Source organism: Cetorhinus maximus, chromosome 31 (assembly GCF_964194155.1).
Source record: "Cetorhinus maximus chromosome 31, sCetMax3.hap1.1, whole genome shotgun sequence".
Lineage (NCBI taxonomy): Eukaryota > Metazoa > Chordata > Chondrichthyes > Lamniformes > Cetorhinidae > Cetorhinus > Cetorhinus maximus.
In genome coordinates this window covers 7480677-7504566 of record NC_135909.1, presented here as the reverse complement: position 1 = coordinate 7504566, position 23890 = coordinate 7480677, and the positions used below count along the sequence as shown (strand labels likewise).

The following is a 23890-nucleotide window of genomic DNA, read 5'->3' as shown; positions in this document are numbered from 1 at the left end:
GACCTTTCTTTTTGTCTTCTTCCCCCCCCTCCCTCACCCTTCCCCCCCCCATCTTTTTCAAAAACATAAAACCCATCACATTTCTGCCCTCTTCAGTTCTGAAGAGGTCTTATTGGATTTGAAATGTTAACTCTGTTTCTCCCACCGCCCACCCCGCCAATGCTGCCAGACCTGCTGAGTTTCATCCAGCCCTTTATGTTTTTATTAAAAATTCTCACACTCATTTTCAAAAATCCTTCCAAAGCCCTTCCTTCCCTATCATTGGATGCTGTGCTAGGTGATGGGGGTGGGATTGGGTGCTGGAGGATGGGGTTGGGTGATGGAGGATGGAGCTGGGTGGTGGTGGATGGGGTTGGGTGATGGAGAATGGGGCTGGGTGACGGAGGGTGGGGTTAGGTGATGAAGGGTAGGGTAGGGGACGGAGGTAGGGTTGGGTGATGAAGGGTGGGGTAGGGTGTGGTTGGGTGATGGAGGGTGGGGCTGGGTGCTGGCGATAGGTGACAGAGGGTTGGGTAGATGATGGAGGGTGGATTTGGGCATATGGGTCAGGTGACAGAAGGCAGTGGCAGTGATGGGCATGGATTGGGTGATGGAGGGTGGGGTTGGGTGATGGAGGGTGGGGTTGGGTGCTGGCGATAGGTGATGGAGGATTGGGTAGATGATGGAGGGTGGATTTAGGTGTTTGGGTCAGGTGACAGAGGGTGGCGGCAGTGATGGGCGTGGAGTTGGGTGATGGAGGATGGAGTGGGTGATGGTCAATGGATTTGGATGCTGGGTGTAGGTTGCGGAGGGTGGGGAAGGGAACGGAAGTGGGGTAGGATGACGGAGAATGGACTAGGGTGACAGTGCCAGGGTAGGGTGATGGAGGGTGAGTTTGGGTGACGGTAGATGGGGTTGAGTGATGGAGGGTGGGGTAGGTGATGGAGGGTGTGTTTGGGTACTTGGGGCAGGTGATGGAGGGTGGTGGAGTTGGTGATGGAGAATGAATTTGGGTGGTGGGGGTAGGTGATGGAATGTGGTGTAGGGTGACGGGGGTTGTGGTTGGGTGATGGAGGGTGGGATTGAGTAATGGAGGTGAAGTTGGGTGATGGAGGGTGGGTTGGGTGATGGAGGATGGGTTTGGGTGCTGGGGTAGTGATGGAGGGTGGGGTAGGGTGATGGAGGGTGGGGTATGTGATGGTGGTTGGGTTGAGTGAAAGAGGTGGGGTAGGGTGACAGTGGTGGGGTATGGTGATGGAGGCTGGGGAAGGGTGATGGAGGGTGGGGTAGGTGATGGGGGTGGAGTGGGTGATGGAGAATAAGTTTGGGTGGTGGGGGTAGGTGATGAAGATGTGGTAGGGTGATGGAGGGTGGAGTAGGGTTCTAGGGTAGTTGGAGGGTGGGGTAGAGTGGCGGAGGATGGGGTAGGGTGACAGAGGGTGGGGTAGAGTGATGGAGGCCAGGATAGGGTTCTGGGATAGGTGATAGAGGGTGGAGTAGGGTCATGGAGGGAGGGGTAGCCTGCTGGGGTAGGTGATGGGGGTGTGGTAGGGTGACGGAGAGTGGGGTAGGGTGATGGATGGTGAGGTAGGGTGATGGATGGCGGGGTAGGGTGACGGGGGGTGGGATAGGGTGACGGGGAGGTAGGATAGGGTGATGGAGGGTTGGGTAGGGCACTGGGGTAGGTGACGGAGGGTAGGGTAGGGAGACGGAGGGTGGAATAGGGTGACGGAGGTTGGGGTTGAGTGACGGAGTACGGGGTAGGGCGACGGAGGGTGGGGTAGGGTGACGGAGGGTGGGGTAGGGTGACGGAGGGTGGGGTAGGGTGACGGAGGGTGGGGTAGGGTGGTGTAGGGTGACAGAGGGTAGGGTAGGGTGAGGGAGGGTGGGGTAGGGTGGTGTAGGGTGACAGAGGGTGGTGTAGGATGATGGAGGGTGGGGTAGGGTGCTGGGGTAGATGACAGAGGTGGGTTTGGGAGACGGGCACTGTGTTTCACGAACCTTGTGAAATTATTTGAAGAATTTATGGAGAGGGTCAAGAAGGAAAAGGCAGTGAATTTGTTTATTATGGCTTTTTGAAAGTAATAAAGCACATAAATTAATGGCTCTTTGGTTAGAAAGGCTAATATTTATATAGACCCTTTCACCATCTCAGCACATCCGAAACTACTTTCCAGTCAATAAAATAGTTTTGAAGTGTAATCACAGTTTTAATGTAGGAAATGCAGCAGCCAATTTGTGGACATGTTCCCACAAACAACCAGTGATCATAACCAGATGGCCTTGGTTCTTGTCTAATCCGAAAGATGGCACCTCCGACAGAGCAGCGCTCCCTCATTACTGCCCTCCGACAATACAGCACTCCCTCATTACTGCCCTCCGACAATACAGCACTCCCTCATTACTGCCCCTCCAACAATGCATCACTCCCTCATTACTGCCCCTCCGATAATGCATCACTCCCTCATTACTGCCCCTCGGACAATACAGCACTCCCTCATTACTGCCCCTCCAACAATGCATCACTCCCTCATTACTGCCCTCCGACAATACAGAACTCCCTCATTACTGCCCCTCCGACAATACAGAACTCCCGTATTACTGCCCCTCCGACAATACAGCACTCCCTCATTACTGCCCCTCCAACAATGCATCACTCCCTCATTACTGCCCTCCGACAATACAGAACTCCCTCATTACTGCCCTCCGACAATACAGAACTCCCTCATTACTGCCCCTCCGACAATACAGCACTCCCTCATTACTGCCCCTCCGACAATACAGCACTCCCTCATTACTGCCCCTCCGACAATACAGCACTCCCTCATTACTGCCCTCCGACAATACAGCACTCCCTCATTACTGCCCTCCGACAATACAGCACTCCCTCATTACTGCCCTCCGACAATACAGCACTCCCTCATTACTGCCCTCCGACAATACAGCACTCCCTCATTACTGCCCTCCGACAATACAGCACTCCCTCATTACTGCCCCTCCGACAATACAGCACTCCCTCATTACTGCCCTCCGACAATACAGCACTCCCTCATTACTGCCCCTCCGACAATACAGCACTCCCTCATTACTGCCCCTCCGACAATACAGCACTCCCTCATTACTGCTCCTCCGACAATACAGCACTCCCTCATTACTGCCCCTCCGACAATACAGCACTCCCTCATTACTGCCCTCCGACAATGCATCACTCCCTGATTACTGCCCCTCCGACAATACAGCACTCCCTCATTACTGCCCTCCGACAATACAGCACTATCTCAGTACTGCACCTCCAACAGTTCAGAGCTCCGTCAGTCATGAACCTCCAACAGCCAGCACTATCTCAGTACTGACCCTCTAACAGTGCAGCGCTCCCTCAGTACTGACTCTCTGATAGTGTAGCATTCCCTCAGTATTGACCCTCTGACAGTGCAGCACTCCCTCAGTATTGACCCTCTGACAGTGCAACACTCCCTCAGTACTGACACTCAGACAGTGCAGCGCTCCCTCAGTACTGACCCTCCGACAGTGCAGCACTCCCTCAGTATTGACCCTCTGACAGTGCAGCGCTCCCTCAGTACTGACCCTCCGACAGTGCAGCACTCCCTCAGTATTGACCCTCCGACAGTGCAGCACTCCCTCAGTACTGACTCTCCGACTGTGCAGCACTCCCTCAGTACTGACCCTCCGACAGTGCAGCACTCCCTCAGTACTGACCCAGTGCAGTGCTCCCTGAGTACTGACTCTCGGACAGGCAACGCTCCCTCAGTACTGACCCTCTGACAGTGCAGCACTCCCTCAGTACTGACCCTCCGACAGTGCAGCACTCCCTCAGTACTGACCCAGTGCAGTGCTCCCTGAGTACTGACTCTCGGACAGGCAACGCTCCCTCAGTACTGACCCTCCGACTGTGCAGCACTCCCTCAGTACTGACCCTCCGACAGTGCAGCACTCCCTCAGTACTGACCCAGTGCAGTGCTCCCTGAGTACTGACTCTCGGACAGGCAACACTCCCTCAGTACTGACCCTCTGACAGTGCAGCACTCCTTCAGTACTGACCCTCCGACAATGCATCACTCCCTGATTACTGCCCCTCCGACAATACAGCACTCCCTCATTACTGCCCTCCGACAATACAGCACTCCCTCATTACTGCCCCTCCGACAATACAGCACTCCCTCATTACTGCCCTCCGACAATACAGCACTCCCTCATTACTGCCCCTCCGACAATACAGCACTCCCTCATTACTGCCCCTCCGACAATACAGCACTCCCTCATTACTGCCCCTCCGACAATACAGCACTCCCTCATTACTGCCCCTCCGACAATACAGCACTCCCTCATTACTGCCCCTCCGACAATACAGCACTCCCTCATTACTGCTCCTCCGACAATACAGCACTCCCTCATTACTGCCTCTCCGACAATACAGCACTCCCTCATTACTGCCCTCCGACAATACAGCACTCCCTGATTACTGCCCCTCCGACAATACAGCACTCCCTCATTACTGCCCTCCGACAATACAGCACTCCCTGATTACTGCCCCTCCGACAATACAGCACTCCCTCATTACTGCCCTCTGACAATACAGCACTCCCTCATTACTGCCCCTCCGACAATGCAGCACTATCTCAGTACTGCACCTCCAACAGTTCAGAGCTCCGTCAGTCATGAACCTCCAACAGCCAGCACTATCTCAGTACTGACCCTCTGACAGAACAGCAGTCCCTCAGTTGTGAACCTCCAGCAGTGCAGCACCATCTCAGTACTGACCTTTCAACAATGCAGCACTTCCTCAGTATTGACCGTCCGACATTACAGTGCTCCCTCAGTACTGAGCCTCTGACAGTGCAGCACTCCCTCAGTACTGACCTTCGGACAGTGCAATACTCCCTCAGTATGGACCCTCGGATAGCTTAGCACTCAGTCAGTACTGACCCTCAGACAATGCACATTCGCTCAGCATTGACCCACTGACAGTGCAACACTCCCTCAGTATTGACCCTCTGACAGTGCAACACTCCCTCAGTACTGACACTCAGACAGTGCAGTGCTCCCTCAGTACTGACCCTCTGACAGTGCAGCACTCCCTCAGTACTGACCCTCTGACAGTGCAGCACTCCCTCAGTATTGACCCTCTGACAGTGCAACACTCCCTCAGTACTGACACTCAGACAGTGCAGCGCTCCCTCAGTACTGACCCTCCTACGGTGCAGCACTCCCTCAGTATTGACCCTCTGACAGTGCAGCGCTCCCTCAGTACTGACCCTCCGACAGTGCAGCGCTCCCTCAGTACTGACCCTCCGACAGTGCAGCACTCCCTCAGTACTGACCCAGTGCAGTGCTCCCTGAGTACTGACTCTCGGACAGGCAACGCTCCCTCAGTACTGACCCTCCGACTGTGCAGCACTCCCTCAGTACTGACCCTCCGACAGTGCAGCACTCCCTCAGTACTGACCCAGTGCAGTGCTCCCTGAGTACTGACTCTCGGACAGGCAACGCTCCCTCAGTACTGACCCTCTGACAGTGCAGCACTCCTTCAGTACTGACCCTCCGACAATGCATCACTCCCTGATTACTGCCCCTCCGACAATACAGCACTCCCTCATTACTGCCCTCCGACAATACAGCACTCCCTCATTACTGCCCTCCGACAATACAGCACTCCCTCATTACTGCCCCTCCAACAATACAGCACTCCCTCATTACTGCCCTCCGACAATACAGCACTCCCTCATTACTGCCCCTCCGACAATACAGCACTCCCTCATTACTGCCCCTCCGACAATACAGCACTCCCTCATTACTGCTCCTCCGACAATACAGCACTCCCTCATTACTTCCCCTCCGACAATACAGCACTCCCTCATTACTGCCCTCCGACAATACAGCACTCCCTCATTACTGCCCCTCCGACAATACAGCACTCCCTCATTACTGCCCTCCGACAATACAGCACTCCCTCATTACTGCCCCTCCGACAATGCAGCACTATCTCAGTACTGCACCTCCAACAGTTCAGAGCTCCGTCAGTCATGAACCTCCAACAGCCAGCACTATCTCAGTACTGACCCTCTGACAGAACAGCAGTCCCTCAGTTGTGAACCTCCAGCAGTGCAGCACCATCTCAGTACTGACCTTTCAACAATGCAGCACTTCCTCAGTATTGACCGTCCGACATTACAGTGCTCCCTCAGTATTGACCCTCTGACAGTGCAGCACTCCCTCAGTATTGACCCTCTGACAGTGCAACACTCCCTCAGTACTGACACTCAGACAGTGCAGCACTCCCTCAGTACTGACCCTCTAACAGTGCAGCGCTCCCTCAGTACTGACTCTCTGATAGTGTAGCATTCCCTCAGTATTGACCCTCTGACAGTGCAGCACTCCCTCAGTATTGACCCTCTGACAGTGCAACACTCCCTCAGTACTGACACTCAGACAGTGCAGCGCTCCCTCAGTACTGACCCTCCGACAGTGCAGCACTCCCTCAGTATTGACCCTCTGACCGTGCAGCGCTCCCTCAGTACTGACCCTCCGACAGTGCAGCACTCCCTCAGTACTGACCCTCCGACAGTGCAGCGCTCCCTCAGTATTGACCCTCTAACAGTGCAGCACTCCCTCAGTATTGACCCTCTGACAGTGCAACACTCCCTCAGTACTGACAGTCAGACAGTGCAGCACTCCCTCAGTACTGACCCTCCGACAGTGCAGCACTCCCTCAGTACTGAGTCTGTGATAGTGTAGCATTCCCTCAGTATTGACCCTCTGACAGTGCAGCACTCCCTCAGTACTGACTCTCCGACAGTGCAGCACTCCCTCAGCACTGACCCTCCGACTGTGCAGCACTCCCTCAGTACTGACCCTCCGACAGTGCAGCACTCCCTCAGTACTGACCCAGTGCAGTGCTCCCTGAGTACTGGCTCTCGGACAGGCAACGCTCCCTCAGTACTGACCCTCTGACAGTGCAGCACTCCCTCAGTACTGACCCTCTGACGGTGCAGCACTCCCTCAGTACTGACCCAGTGCAGCGCTCCCTGAGTACTGACTCTCGGACAGGCAACGCTCCCTCAGTACTGACCCTCTGACAGTGCATCACTCCTTCAGTACTGACCCACTGATAGTGCAGTGCTCTCTCAATACTGACCCTCGGACAGGCAGCATTCCCTCAGTACTGACCCTCTGACATTGTAGTACTCCTTCAGTACTGACCCTCTGACATTGTAGCACTCCCTCAGTACTGACCCTCTGACATTGTAGCACTCCCTCAGTACTGACCCCCTCGACAGTGCAGCACTCCCTCAGTACTGACCCTCCGACAGTGCAGCACTCCCTCAGTACTGACCCTCCCCGACAGTGCAACACTCCCTCAATAAACTGACCCTCGGACAGCGCAGCGCTCCCTCAGTATTGACCCTCTAACAGTGCAGCACTCCCTCAGTATTGACCCTCTGACAGTGCAACACTCCCTCAGTACTGACACTCAGACAGTGCAGCACTCCCTCAGTACTGACCCTCCGACAGTGCAGCACTCCCTCAGTACTGAGTCTGTGATAGTGTAGCATTCCCTCAGTATTGACCCTCTGACAGTGCAGCACTCCCTCAGTACTGACTCTCCGACAGTGCAGCACTCCCTCAGCACTGACCCTCCGACTGTGCAGCACTCCCTCAGTACTGACCCTCCGACAGTGCAGCACTCCCTCAGTACTGACCCAGTGCAGTGCTCCCTGAGTACTGGCTTTCGGACAGGCAACACTCCCTCAGTACTGACCCTCTGACAGTGCAGCACTCCCTCAGTACTGACCCTCCGACAGTGCAGCACTCCCTCAGTACTGACCCAGTGCAGTGCTCCCTGAGTACTGACTCTCGGACAGGCAACGCTCCCTCAGTACTGACCCTCTGACAGTGCATCACTCCTTCAGTACTGACCCACTGATAGTGCAGTGCTCTCTCAATACTGACCCTCGGACAGGCAGCACTCCTTCAGTACTGACCCTCTGACATTGTAGCACTCCCTCAGTACTGACCCTCTGACATTGTAGCACTCCCTCAGTACTGACCCCCTCGACAGTGCAGCACTCCCTCAGTACTGACCCTCCGACAGTGCAGCACTCCCTCAGTACTGACCCTCCCCGACAGTGCAGCACTCCCTCAATAAACTGACCCTCGGACAGCGCAGCGCTCCCTCAGCACTGGCACTGATGGAAGTAAGCAATGAGCACTGGATTGTCAGCCTGGATTATGTGCTCGAGTGGAGTGCGGCTCAAATCCACGCACTTTTGATTCGGAGGCAAGAAGCAAGCGATGGCTGCCACTTGGGGCTGAACAGAGGGTCTGTCTGTCACGGAGACCGTCGCTGGGGTTAGTGGCACAGAGGAGGGGTGCGGGAAGGAGTGTTAGAATTGGAAATCACCCATAGCCTCTGTTCGTAGTGAGCACCGCAGACAAGTACCGGGTGACAATCCACATGGGACAGACTTCGAGGCTGATAATCAGCAGGTACCTCGGTGACCGAGAGAGGAAGTGCAGGATTAGTGACAGAATCTGACTGCAGGCCTCAGAAGTAATAGCAAGCAGCAGGGCCCCAAGTGTATCATATGTCACCGGCGTCCAATGTAACCTTGTGAAATCAGCAACCTCTGCAAACTGAAGCTTTACCAATTCCCCCTTCAATCTGTCACAATCACAAGGGAAAACGTCAAGCCCGAATTAAAATGGCAAAAACACTGGAGGTTACTCAAGATCTGGAACAGGATGGCAATAGTGTGATTTGAGGGGTGTGGTGACTTAGTGGTCATGTTGCTCGACGGGTAAGCTACAGGTTGAGGCTGACGGTCTTGGGTATGTGGATTCAGAATTCCACCTCCAAGGCAACTGGCGGAATTTAAGTTCAATTAAAGGAAGTTTGGGATTGAAAGCTAGTGTCAGTAATAGTGATAGTGACCATGGCGTCTATCATTGGTTGCTGTAAAATCCGTTTTGGGAAGGCTGTCTTTACCCGGTCTGTGAGTCCACACCCGCAGCAATGTGGTTGACCCTTAACTGCCCTCTGAAACCGCCCACCAAGGCTCCTTCAACAGCACCTTCCAAACCCGCGACCCCTACGGACGAGGGCAGCAGACACATGGGAACACCACTGCCCGCAAGTTCCCCTCCAAGTCACTCGCCACCCTGACTTGGAAATATGTCGGCCGTTCCTTCACTGTCGCTGGGTCAAAATCCTGGAACTCCCACCCCTAACAGCGCCGTGGGTGTACCTGCACTACACGGACTGCAGCGGTTCAAGAAGGCAGCTCACCACCGCCTCCTCGAGGGGCAATTAGGGATGGGAAACCAATGCTGGGCCCAGCCAGCGACGCCCACATCCCACGAAAAATTAAAAAGTTGTATCAGACTCCCCTCATCAGCCCATATCACTCTGATTCTCACCTCTCGGTCAGGAGTTTGTGGTTTCGAATCCCCACTCCAGAGCCGTTGAGCCCATGATCCAGGCCAACACTCCCCAGTGCTGAGGGGCTGCTGCGCTATCCGAGGTGCCTTACCTCCGACAAGACACTAAACCGACATCCTGTCGCCCTTCTAAGGCAAGGTAGTTGCCCACTGTCCCTGAGGGGCCATGGGCATCACTTTCTCTGTTAGAGAGACAAGTGGTTAGATAGCTTGGTGGGCGCCACTCCCCCATCGAGCATGGGGCAGGCCGACATGAACTACCGCAACTAGTACGGGGGATTGAACCTGTGCTATTGGTGCTAATCCGCACCACATTCTGGCCAACTGAGCTAACTGACCTTCACCACCCCCCGCCCCCTTCAGATGGAAGTTAAAGATTGCACAGCCACTATTAGACGAAGAGCAGTAGGTGTTGGGGCAGTGGCAGGGGGTTGTGGGGAACTCTCCCCACTTGCCCTGCGGCCAATATTTATCCCCCAACCAGCACCGCTAAAACTGATCTTCAGTCAATGTCACGTGATTGTTTGTGGGATCTTGCTGTGTGCAAAATGGCTGCTGCGTTTTCTACATTGCAGCAAGGACAACGCTTCAGATATGCTTCATTGGCTGTGAAGCGCCTTGGGATGTCCTGAGGCGGGGAAAGGCCCGATCGAAATGCAAACCTTTCCTGACAGACGCTGACTGACCTGCAGTAAATGTGACTATTTTCTCATATCTTTTTCCTTCAACCTATCTTCATACAATCTGTGCCTGAGGTCAGGGCCTGGTGTTGATAGTCGGATGAGGGGCTGTTTGTAGGATGTAGTATTCTGACATAAAGATAGAAATGTGCGTAACCTAAAGCGCCCTATCTCGGTCCAGAGTCCAATTACGGGCAATAAGTTACACTTCCTGAGTTCAGTCAGAGTGCAAAGACTGCCCCTCTCTTTCTCTCTCTCTCTCTCTCTGTTCTTGTGCATTTTGTTATAAGTGTTCATTAAATGGGTGTATGACTGGCGGCTCTCCTGTGGCATTGCTCAGGGGCGAGGGGATGTCTGGGAGAGACAGTCAGAGGATTGTGGGAAAGTGTTTTTCATTGGTTCCTGGGGAATTGGGGCCGACCGGAATTGGCTTGTGCCTCGGTCATTCTCCTCACGGTTTGTGGATATTTCAATTAACTCCGACAATGGAGGTGAAAGCTCTGAGATTGGAAACTGAAAATCTGATGAGGGCCGGATGTGTTTTTAAGAGGGGCGCTGAGAGTTGGTCAGTAGCAAAACATTCTCCTGCTCTGCTGAAGCAAACTCACAACATCTCCAATCCCACTGGCCGTATGGGAAGCACTTGCTTTGTTCGAGGAGCTGGGTTTATAAACCATACTGCACAGAATGAGGCCATTTGGCCCATCGTGCCTGTGCTGGCTCTCAAAGAGGCATCCAATTAGTCCCACTGCCCAATTCTCTCCTCAGAGCTCTGCAATAGGTCTTTTCAAGTATTTATCCATTTGCCTTTTTGAAAGTTCCTATTGAATCTGCTTCCGCCGCCCTTTCAGGCAGCGCCTTCCAGATCACAACAACTCGCTGTGTAAAATAAAATTCTCCTCATCTCCCCCTCTCTGGTTCTTTTGCCAATTCTCTTCAATCTGTGTCCCCTCTGGTCACCGACCCTCCTGCCACTGGAAACAGTTTCTCCTTATTTACTCTATCCAAACCCCTCGTGGTTTCGAACGCCTCGATTAAATCTCCCCCTTAACCTTCACTGCTCTAAGGAGAACAATCCCAGCTCCTCCAGCCTCTCCATTAACTGAAGCCCCTCACCCTTGGTCCCATTCTGGTAAATCTCCTCCGCACCCTCTCCAAGGCCTTGACATCCTTCCTAAAGGGCCATGTGCCCAGAGTTGGCGCTGTGATGTTGATGTTGTGCTGAGGTTTTTTTTGGCTGTAAACCGTAGCTAAACTAACCACCGGCCTTTGCTCTAACCCCCCCTCCTCCACCCCAACCCACCCAGGTATGGACTTGCAGAATGTCTATGATTACAATGAATACTGGGAGATGACCCGGCAGCTCTATGCGCCGTTTGACTGCACGGCCACCATGAAGTCGGGTAACGCCGATGTCTACGAGAACGAGATTCCTGGGGGGCAGTACACCAACCTGCACTTCCAGGCCCACAGCATGGGCCTGGGCAACAAGTTCAAGGCGGTCAAGAAGGCTTACACTGAGGCAAACAGGCTGCTCGGAGACCTGATAAAGGTGAGGCCTGCAAATCCTTCCAGGTGGCTAGTGTTGCAGGGGTGGGGGGGGAGGAGAGAGGGTGGAGGGGGGTGGGGTCATGGGGGGGAGACAGGTTAGCAAGGAGTGCTCCTCCACTCTCCAGCGCATTTATAAATCGGGTTGCCAACTCCTCCGGGTTGCCCTATTGACCTCCAGGACACCGCTGGTAACAAATGCAGGGAGGCAAATTATAAGAGCCTTTGAAAAAAATTGTTTTTATAATTGAATTTCAACGTTTTTCATTTGTTACTTATAAAGAAAATCACTTGGGGCAGTATAGAACTGAAAATAGAGACATGCTGTCGAAGGTATTCATCTTGCACTCACTCGGACAAATGCAAGAATACCAAATTTCAAAGGGAGCAACAATTTATACCGCATGAGAGAAGGGGTGCTGATTGGTTAGCAAGTCGATTCTAAGTGATCAAGGCATTGCCATGGAGAATGCACCAGGGAACTGTTGTCCCCCATGTTTTTGTTTAATTCAAAATTCTCATGCAGTCCTGCTTCCTTTGAAATTTGGCATTCTTGCACCTGTCCTGATGAGTAAAAGACGAGAAGCTTTGACAGCATGTCTCTTTTTCAGCAACGCTTATAAGGATTCGGGCGACGGGAAACAGGCAGTTTGATTGATACCCAAGACTCGTCCAATCGAGGAATGAGGAAGCTGCTTTCTGATTGGCCGTGAGGAGCAGGGGGGCGCTATGGGGGTGGGGGGGGGGGGTTGAGGCATGTCATTTCAACCGATGGCAGATGTCCGGGGTGGGGTGGCGGAGGAGTTGATGGTCACGTGATGAAACCTCCAGAAATACGGCCAATCAGAGTTGGCAATCTGAGTTATGGATCAGTGTTCCTGACCTCTTCACTTGTTGAACCAATCGTGATTGGCCGGAGGGTCACCTGGCGACAATGGGGCCCGCCTTGTTTATACCCTTTCATGGGATGTGGGCGCCGCTGGCACAGCCTGCACTGGGTGCCCGTCCGGAATTGACCTTGAGCTAGACAGTTTCAGAGGGGCAGTTGAGAGTCAACCACTTTCCGTGGTTCTGGAGTCATATGTAGGCCAGACCGGGTAAGGGAGGCAGCTTTCCTCCCTGCCTTGATTTTGCGCTCCAAGAACACCCGCACGGAAATGGCCGCGCGGAGGGCCGGCTCGGGTTCTCTTTCATCGGCTGCCTCTGATCTGTCCCTGTCCCCCGTTGCTAGGTCACCCCTTCCTCGAAGATCGTGGGCGACCTGGCGCAGTTCATGGTCCAGAACAACCTGACGCGGGAGGACGTGGAGCAGGACGCCGAGGAGTTATCCTTCCCTCAGTCGCTGGTGGAGTTCCTGCAGGGGTACATCGGGATTCCCCACGGAGGCTTCCCCGAGCCTTTCCGCAGCAAGGTAAGACCCCCATTCTCGCTCCCTCAGTGCCGCTGGGGCACCTTCACTCTCAGCTGGGTGTTCAAATCCCTCATGGGCTCGCCCTCCCCTATCTCTGTAATCTCCTCAGCCCTATTAACCTCCAAACTGAGGGATGTGGCTAAATCAGCATTTATTGCCCATCCCTAATTGCCCCTTGAGAAGGTGGGGGTGAGCCGCCTTCTTGAGCCGCTGCAGTCCCTGTGGTGTAGGTACACCCACCGTGCTGTTAGGGAGGGACTCCCAGGATTTTGTCCCAGCGACAGTGAAGGAACAGCCGATATAGTTCCAAGTCAGGATGGTGTGTGGCTTGGAGGGGAATTTGCAGGTGGTGGTGTCCCCATGTGCCTGCTGACCTTGTTCTTCCATACGGTCGAGGTCGTGGGTTTGGAAGGTGCTGTCGAAGGAGCCTTGGTGAATTCCTGCAGTGCATCTTGTAGATGGTACATGCACTGCTGCTACTGTGCGTCGGTGGTGGAGGGAGTGAATGTTGAAGATGGCGCATGGGGTGCCGATCAAGCTCTTTGGCCAAGCCTTTGGTCACCTGACTTAACATCTCCGAATGTGGCTTGGCGTCAAATTGTGTTTAGTAGAGATGAAAATCGATGATGATACTATATATGTGTTTAATAGTCACTCCTGTGAAGCACCTGGGGTCCTTTTGCCATGTTGAAGGTGCTATATAAATGCAAGTTGTTTGCCATTTTTTAAAAAAGCCTGATCAGCTAGGCCCCTTCTGGCCTGGAGGGGTCGGGGGAGGGGCAACTGTTTGGTGGCTGAAGCTGCTTCCCTCTCCCCCCGCCACCTCAGGACTAGATTAAAATCCTGGAACTCCCTCCCTAACAGCACTGTGGGTGTACCTACACCACACGAACTGCAGCGTTTCAAGAAAGCAACTCAACACCGCCTTCTCAAGGGGCAATTAGGGATGAGCAATAAATGCTGGGCCCAGCCAGCGACGCCCACGTCCCCGTGAAAGAATAACAAAAAAGATAGGGCCCCGGCCAGCTCGGACCGAGTGTCCCACTCACCAGCTCCAGAGGCCAGGTTGACTTCAGTGTATGGCACAATGGCAGCGGGTTCGAGGGCTGGTGGGGGCAGTCGAGCCTTTCCCCTGATTATTACTACCCCTTTGCACTCGGGGTTAAAATCAGGATTGTGAGATCTTTGCTGAGCACTGTCCTGAACTTGAGCTGGTTGCCTTTATGAAATTGCAAGCCTCTTGACTGAGGCATGGGGGAATTCAGGAGAAATGTCTTTACCCAGAGAGTGATTGTTATAACGTGGAACTTTCTACCACAGGGAGTAACTGAGGCAAATAGCTTAGCTACGTGTAAGAGAAAGCTAGAAAAACACACCATCTCAAAAGGAAAGGGTGTGAGATGGGCTGAGTGGCCTACTCCTGCTTCTATGTTCCTGTTAAAGCACATGGGATTGGGGGTCTTATATTGGCATGGATTGAGAATTGGTTAGCAGACAGGAAACAGAGAGTAGGAATAAATGGGTTTTTTTCGGAGTGGCAGGCAGTGGCTGGTGGGGTACCACAGGGATCAGTGCTTGGGCCCCAGCTATTCACAAGATATATTCATGACTTGGATGAGGGAACCAAATGTAATATTTCCAAGTTTGCTGACGACACAAAACTTGGTGGGAATATGAGCGATGAGGAAGGTGTTAAGAGGCTTCAAGGCGATTTAGACAGGTTGAGTTGGGCAAATACACGGCAGATGCAGTATAACGTGGATAAGTGTGAAGTTATCCACTTTGGTAGGAAAAACAGAATGGCAGAGTATTACTTAAATGGTGATAGATTGGGAAATGTTGATGTACAAAGGGACCTGGTTGTCCTTGTGCACCAATCACTGAAAGCAAGTATGCAGGTGCAGCAAGCAGTTAAGAAGGAAAATGATATATAAAAGCAAAATACTGCAAATGATGGAAATCTGAAACAAAAACAGAAAATGCTGGGAAAACTCAGCAGGTCCCACAGCATCTGTGGAGAGAGAAACAGAGTTAACGTTTCGAGTCCGTACGACCCTTCTACAGAGCTGAAGAGAAGTAGAAATGTGATGAAATTTATACCGTTTAAGGGGGGGTGTGGAGCAGGTGACGCTGGATAGAAGGCCAGTGATAGGTGGAGGCAAAGGAGAGATTGAGCAAGATGTCATGGACAAAAGGACAAAGGGGTGTTAATGGTAGTGATACTGGCTAAAGGAGGTGCTGATGGTGGCATTAAGGTCAGAAAGTAGAGTGTATAATAGCAGGACATGGGTAAGCACTCTGGAAAGAACAACATGAACAAGTAACAGATGGCTCTTGTGGGGGTGGGGTGGGGTACCTGTACTTGCCATAGAGGGCATTCAGCAAAGGTTCACCAGGGATGGCAGGATTGTCACATGAGGAGAGGCATTCTTCATTGGAGTTTAGAAGAAAGAGAGGGGATCTCATTGAAACATATAAAATTCTGACAGGGCTGGACAGACTGGATGCAGGGATGATGTTTCCTCTGGCTGAGGGACCTAGAACAAGGGGGCCACAATCTCAGGATACGGGATAGACCACTTAGGACTGAGATGAGGAGAAACCTCTTCACTCAGAAGGTGGTGAACCTGTGGAATTCTCTACCACAGGAGGCTGTGGAGGCCAAGCCAAGAAGAAAATAGATTTCTAGACTCTAGAGGCATCAAGGGGTGCGGGGAGAGAGCGGGAGTACGGCGCTGAGAGGATCAGCCATGATCATATTGAATGGCGGAGCAGCCTCGAAGGGCCGAATGACCTACTCCTGCTCCTAGTTTCTATGTTTCTATGTTATACTGGTAGGGTGAGATGAAGAGGACCTGAAGAAGGTTCTAGTGGAGCATAAACTCCAGCATGGTCAAATGGGCCGAATGGTGTCCTTCTGTGCTCCACGTACTGCGTAGTCCCGTCTGAGTCTGGGAATCGAATGCCATGTTTTTGATGAAGCGTGGGTAGTTTACAACGTATTACGTGCCCTTTGAGTGGCTGGTGGACACCGGAGACTTCCATCCCATCGGCCTGGGCTCCTGCAGGATCCGGGCGGGCTTTGCTGGGTTGTCCTGGAGATGTTGCGAAATGATGGAGCTTTCATTCCGGAGCGATACCGCAGCAGGATGGAACAGTCTCCCCTTTTGCTGTTCGGTCATTTCCCCACCATTTTGATCGCTCCTGCTTTTGTCACTGTCCTGACAGTGTGGCCCAACCTTGTATTTTCAGACAGAGCGACTCCCTGCAACTAAGACAGCTTAATGAAGCTGTGAGAGCGAATAACGAGAGTTTAGCATCAGCTCCCATCCGCTGGCCCCTGCCACTCATCTGGTTACCATGCGGTCAACAACAACCTGCATTTATATGGCACCTTTAACATAGTAAAACAAGCCACTGCACAGGAGCGACCATCAGTCACAACGTGACACTGAATCACGGACTCGGACATGAGGAGAGATGGCTAAATAACTGGTTTTCAGAAGTGCCTTGAAGGAGGGGGGACAGAGAGGCTTAGGGAGGGAATTCCCGAGCTTAGGGCCCAGGCAGCTGCCAATGGTGGAGCGATTAAAATCAGGGATGCTCATGTGGCCAGAATTGGAGGAGCGCTGAGATCTTGCAAGGTTTTGGGCCTGGAGGAGGTTGCAGAGATAGGGAGGGGAACGAAAGGTGAGAATTTTTTTAACCGAGGGAGCCAATGTCGGTCAGCGAGCGCACAGGTAATGGGCGAACGGGACTTGGTGCGGGTTAGAACACCAGTTTTGGATGTGATCAGCTTTATGGTGGGTTCAAAGAGGAAGGAGAGTGAAGGAGAGCATTAGTATAATGAGGCAGAGCACTAGATTTGATGGACACTTCAAAAATATACTGTTCATGGCTGGGTGGCCAGGGTTACAAAGCGAATCAGGTCTCTCGCACATGCCTTGTGTTGAAGCGGGTGATGAAGAGAGAGCTGTGCTGACAGAGCTGATCAGAGCGAGCTTTCTGAAGTGGGCGGCTCTGTGTGCTGGCGTGTGATTTTACAGCTCTGTATGGTTTCCGCTGATTGTCCAGTACGGGCACGGGGGAATAAGGACTGAGATTGATGGGCTGTGCCCAGCCCTGGCAGTAAGAAGGAACTTCAATCTGCTCCCCGGCTTGCCAAGGACTCGGAATTTCATTCATCCATTGCAGGGCAGCTGTGCTAGCTGCCAATCCCCAACACACACACACACGCAGACAGACAAATACATATAGACACAATCACACACACACACACACAGACAAATACATACAGACACAATCACACACACACACAGACAAATACATATAGACACAATCACACACACACACAGACAAATACATATAGACACAATCACACACACACACACTCACACACAGACAAATACATACAGACACAATCACACACACACACAGACAAATACATATAGACACAATCACACACACACACACACAGACAAATACATATAGACACAATCACACACACACAGACAAATACATATAGACACAATCACACACACACACAGACAAATACATACAGACACAATCACACACACACACAGACAAATACATATAGACACAATCACACACACACACAGACACACACACAGACAAATACATATAGACACAATCACACACACACACACACACACACACACAGACAAATACATATAGACACAATCACACACACACACACACACACACACAGACAAATACATATAGACACAATCACACACACACACACACACACAGACAAATACATACAGACACAATCACACACACACAGACAAATACATACAGACACAATCACATACACACACACACGCAGACAAATACATACAGACACAATCACACACACAGACAAATACATATAGACACAATCACACACACACACACAGACAAATACATATAGACACAATCACACACACACACAGACAAATACATACAGACACAATCACACACACACACACACAGACAAATACATACAGACACAATCACACACACACACACAGACAAATACATACAGACACAATCACACACACACACGCAGACAAATACATACAGACACAATCACACACACACACAAATACATATAGACACAATCACACACACACACAGACAAATACATATAGACACAATCTCACACACACACACACACACACAGACAAATACATACAGACACAATCACACACACACACACACACACACACAGACAAATACATAAACACATACACACACACACTTTCAAACAGACACATACACACACGCACACACTTATGAACACACACAGACAAATACATACAGACACAATCACACGCATGCGCACACACACACACACATACATATACAGACACGTACACAGACATAGACACAATCACGCACATATATACAGACACATACATATACATTCATGCACACAGACACACACACATCCAGGCACACACACTCAGACAAACACACACTCTCACACAGACACAGACACACACACACACAAACAGACACACAAACATATACAGACACACACACAGACGTACATAATAAGCACATACATGCACACAAAAACACAACTTCACACATGCAGTCACATACACATTTTTTCAAACACACTCTCACACACACACAGGAACACACACACTCACACAGACACTAAGACACATACATACACACACACACACACACAGAGACACCCACACTCTCTCACACGCACACACACACACATCCAGACACGCAGACAAACACACACTCACACACACAGGCACACACATAGGCCAGAATTTTTACCTCATCGGGCGGGCATGCGCCTGACCCGAAGGAGCGTAAAATGACGCGCGATGACGTCAGGCGAGCGTCCCAACGCCATCACGCACTCGCACAATATTTCGGTCGGCGGGCGCGCGCAGGAGTCACCACCAACAACTAAAAGGCCTGTTAAGACCATTAAAGTTATAATTGAATTAAAAGTTTTCGCTGCCCGTCCAACCTTACGGTTGGCGGGAAGGCGAAAAGACCAAGCGGCCTTTGAATTTTGTAGGAAGCCTCATCCACGGGCCGGATGAGGTTCCCGACAGCAAACGAAAATAAAATAAAAGTTTTAACATTTCATTAATAACGTGCCTCCTGCTCATGTGACAGAGTCACATGAAGGGGACACATTTCGTAACACGTTAAGAATCTTTATCTTTAATTTTGAAAACCTCCGTCTCCCTGAAGGCACAAAGCTGCCTCGGGGAACTTTTCCTGCACGCACTCGTGTGCATGCGCGAAGTTCCCCGATCGCCCTCCCCCCCACACCCACCCCCCTCCCTGACAGGCAGCGCTGAGCGCTGCACACGCATCTCACACTGGGCAGGCTTTAATTGTCCAGCCAACGCGAAATCGCAGCCCGATCATGGTGGTTGGTGGTCGGCTTCCCGACACTGCTCCCGCCCAGCCCACCCCGACGAGAGCAAGGTTCTGCCCATACAGACGCACGCGTGACTGATCTGTATCACATCTCCATTCACTTTCCCTTTGCTCCGTATCCCTTTGTAGCCTGATCCAACAAAAGCTATTGATCGCATGCTTAAAAGCTCCAATTGATCCTCAGGATCGGCAGCCTTTTGGACGAGCTGTAATTGAAAGTGGATGCCCCTTTTGTTCTAGATTCCCCCACCAGAGGCCTTTCTGTATCTACCCTATCGACTACCCTTAACATTTTAAACGCTTCGATCAGGTTCGCCCTCGGTCTTTTATACTCAAGTATAGGAGAAGACAAATTGTTTAATTAGGAACAAGTGTTGAACCACTTGTCCGTCGTTCAGATTGTGAATCAGTGATTTTCCCCGTCTCCAGTCAGAACGCTGTTTCCCTGGGAGATACATGACGCGAACAGATTCCATTCTGTTTCTGTTGGTGACGTTTATTAAGATAAATGTCGGCTTTATTAATCGAGGTGCGCCGTACAAAAGCAAAGATGTTATGCTGAACACTTTCTCAACCCCTGGGTCAGGCTTCTGTTGGGTTCAGTTCTGGGCGTCACACTTTAGGAAGGATGTCAAGGCCTTGGAGAGGGTGCGGAGGGGATTTACCGGAATGGGGCTGGGAGAGAGGGACTTCTGTTCTCTGTGGACGGGAATTCAAAATCGTGAGGGGTTTGGATAGAGCAAAACCAGACAGGTAGAGGTAGGGTTCGTGTATAAACGGATAGGCTATGGGGAGAGAGCAGAGACTGGGACGAATTGGATATCTCTTTGCAAGAGCCAGCACAGGCATGGAAGGCTGAAAGCCTTCTTCCCTGCAAGAAGATTCCACGATCCTATGTTTTTAGTACACCGATCCTCAATTTGCCATCAAGGTAAGGGGTGAAGCTAATGGTGTTCTCCGTTAGCAAGGCGTAAATTCCACAGCAAATTCAGGTGAGACTTTAAACGCAGAAATCCAAAGGCTGCTGCCTAAGATGTATTCACTTGGTGCACATGGAATCCCACCATCTGCCTCCCCCACTGAAACGTAGTGAAAGACAGGAAGTTGCTGCATTTGCACAGTAGATGCGAACTAAACTGACCACAGAAAGTAAAACCTTGTCACTTCAAATGTAAGTAGTCTTTCAACAACATGATAAGTCTTGGTTACTGCCAAATCAATCATTCCGCCACTGAAAATGAGCTATTACAAGTGTGGGGTCTCATTCCTTCAGCTTTTAATTGTTGTTGGAGATTTATTAGAACAAATGTATTTTTAAAATTTCCTGTCTGTATTTCCTCTCACTCTCCCCGGTTTTATTTGCCCTGTCTTTATAGATTTTACATTGAATTCGCGGTAATTTACACTTTCTCCTTAGTGATTGTGCTGTTTTAATTTCTCAATTCTTCAATCTGATTATTCAAGGAGATATTGTTTGCCCTGCTCGCTCAGGTCCCAGATGCCTAGTCCCTTCACGACAATGTTCTCACCAGGTCCTGACCAGTGTAATGCAAAAAAATAATCACAGGGATTAAACAGGGAAGGGCAAAGTTTGAGATTAGACAGCACTTGCAGAACAACCCTGAGTGTGCTAATATCTACATTAACAACCAATTTAAGATAATCAGTCAAACTCGCAACATGGCCTGCTAGAAGTGACATACACAGGGACCCGTTCTCCGTAAACAGAAGAAATATGTTCTAGTCTTGCTTCTTTTCTGAATTACCCAGGAGATTGGGGAGCCTATGGTTCCTCGTTGCTTTCTCCATGGCAACGCTTCGGCCAATAGGAGTCGACTTGACACCCAATCAGCACCCTTTTCTCCTGTGGTATAAATTGTTGTCCTGATGAGTGCGAGACAAAAAGCTACGGCAACATGTCTCTCTTTTCAACAAGATTCAAGTCCAATTAACGGCCAGTGCCATTTGTTAACTGGTTACCGGTGATAATTTAGTTACGCTGCAAGATTAAAATGGAAACTAGTCAGACGTCTGTTGTTACTGATTAATTTGTCTTTGCCTCAATGTACAAATCAGTCTGGTGATAGCACCATAATTTTGGCAGAAAGGGAATGCTGGAACCCTGTCAGCCAACTATTACTGCAGGTTAATTACATTGCCGATTCTGGCCTGATCTTGAGGTGTCTCTGCCTGGCCAACTTCTAGTGTCCTCGCAGAGCAAGCTGTCTGTGTGAGCAGAGCCAGGCTCCTTGATATGCAAGTCAGGCGTCAAAGCGTTGATAATCCATCACACGCTGGAAACCTGCAGGTCACATTCCATCTAACTGAGATTTACAGTTGACTTAAAAGCAGCTTTACCTGCCAAATGTGAGAGGTCTGCATTGATCGGGAGTGTCTCAAAGCCGCTTGTAGTCGTCTAGATGTTCCTGTTCCGGAGTTTCCGCGATTCAATGTTTGTTGCCCACGTTGTGCTTTGGAGCTGACGCCCAGTGGGGTTAAGAAACGGTCACCTTATGTTCATCGAACCTTAACATAAGCAGAAACTGCCAGAAGGGCAGTACTGAGGGAGTGCTGCACTGTCACAGGGTCAGTAGTGAGGGAGTGCTGCACCATCAGAGGGTCAGGTCTGACACCACCAGGATCACACAGCAGTCCGCAATTGGCTGCCCCTCCTTCCAGTGTCTCTCCGCCATTGAATGGGCCCGACAGCTCCCGCCTGTGTAAACAGTGTATCTGTAACAATGGCCTCCCCTTCCCATCCCACACCAGCACCTCACGAGCCCCCAGGGATCAGTCCTTCACCCTCCTCGCACCACCTCTGCCTCCCCAATCCCCACCCCCTCGCTTTGGTGCTGTACCTCGGAGATATCCTCAATCACCTTCATCCCAGCTCGGTCTCCCTGCTCCTTATCCCGCCTCCCCTTTCCAACCACGCAGCACTGTACCCTCCTCCCCCTACCCATCCACCCATCCAATTAGATCATTGCTGATCTCAACCTCAGCCCTGCCAACCCAGCTTTGATACCTATTTTTCTGAGAGAGTGGTCGTGTGTTGAGTCTGCACTCAGGATTGAATAGGTGTTCTGGGACTGAGGGCCTTCCCTGGAAATGGGGAGGGGCTTTGGGATGGAGGAGGATTCCAGGATAGAGGAGGATTTCTTGGGATTGAGGAGAATTTCCTGGGATTGAGGAGGATTTCCTGGGATTGTGAAGGATTCTATGGGATTTAGGAAGATTCTGGGATTGAGGAAGATTCTCTGGGATTAAGGAGGATTTCCTCAGACTGAGGAGGACTCTCTGGGATTGAGGAGGACTCTCTGGGATTGAGGAGGATCCTCTGGGATTGAGGAGGATTCTCCGGGTTTGGAGAGCATTCTGGGATTGAGGAGGATTCTCCGGGATTGGGGAGCATTCTGGGATTGAGAAGGATTCTTCGGGATTGAGGAGGATCCTCTGGGGTTGAGGAATATTTCCTGGGATTGAGGAGAACTCACCAGGATTGAGGAGGATTCTCCAGGATTCAGGAGGATTCCCCGGGATTGAGGAGGATTCCCCGGGATTGAGGAAGATTCCCTGGGATTGAGGAGGATTCCCCGGGATTGAGGAAGATTCCCCGAGATTGAGGAGGATTCTCCGGGATGAGGAGGATTCCCCGGGATTGAGGAGGATTCCCCGGGATTGAGGAGGATTCCCCGGGATTGAGGAGAATTCACTGGAATTGAGGAGGTTTCTCTGGGATTGAGGAGGATTCCCCGGGATTGAGGAGGATTCCCCGGGATTGAGGAGGTTTCTCTGGGATTGAGGAGGATTCCCCGGGATTGAGGAGGATTCCCCGGGATTGAGGAGGTTTCTCTGGGATTGAGGAGGATTCCCCGGGATTGAGGAGGATTCCCTGGGATTGAGGAGGATTCCCCGGGATTGAGGAGGATTCCCCGGGATTGAGGAATTTGCTGTGGGTTGATCAGGCCTATGCTGATTTGGCTTTCTGCTGGCAGCCAGCTGAATGGAGCTCCTGCTGTCGGAGTCTTGTTGTTGGCCCTGGCACCTGGTATCGTGACAGACCTGTGGGCAGGAGCACCCGCAGGGCCCTCTCGTGGGCACGTGAGGCGAATGGGTCCGGGTGTTTCCGCCTGCTTTAGATCCCCGAGCCCACGTGTCTGTGCACCACTCGCTCATCAACACTCAGCCCCCTCCCAGGCTACTGGTTTCCCGCTTTTGGTTGAGATTCTGCGCCGTGCTCAATGCACCAGTCGGCGCTTTGGACCAAATCAACCGGGGGCTCTGACCAAACTCTCCAAATCCCCAACATTCAGCAAGCTCATTTCATCAGCTGTCGGCTTTGTGTCCGGCTAAATTGGCGGAGTGAACGGCTGAATGTTCAGCTGAGCCAGCG

General features: G+C 51.5%; 1 protein-coding gene across 1 annotated transcript in view; it reads left to right on the top strand.

Annotated features, from left to right (window-relative positions):
- LOC144670407 (pyruvate carboxylase, mitochondrial-like) overlaps window positions 1-23890 on the top strand; it is a 1036891-nt gene that overhangs the window by 951316 nt on the left and 61685 nt on the right. The window contains exons 18-19 of the mRNA XM_078532890.1: window positions 11423-11667; window positions 12895-13074. Of these exons, the coding sequence (XP_078389016.1) occupies window positions 11423-11667; window positions 12895-13074 (425 nt within the window). The remainder of the gene's footprint in view (window positions 1-11422; window positions 11668-12894; window positions 13075-23890) is intronic.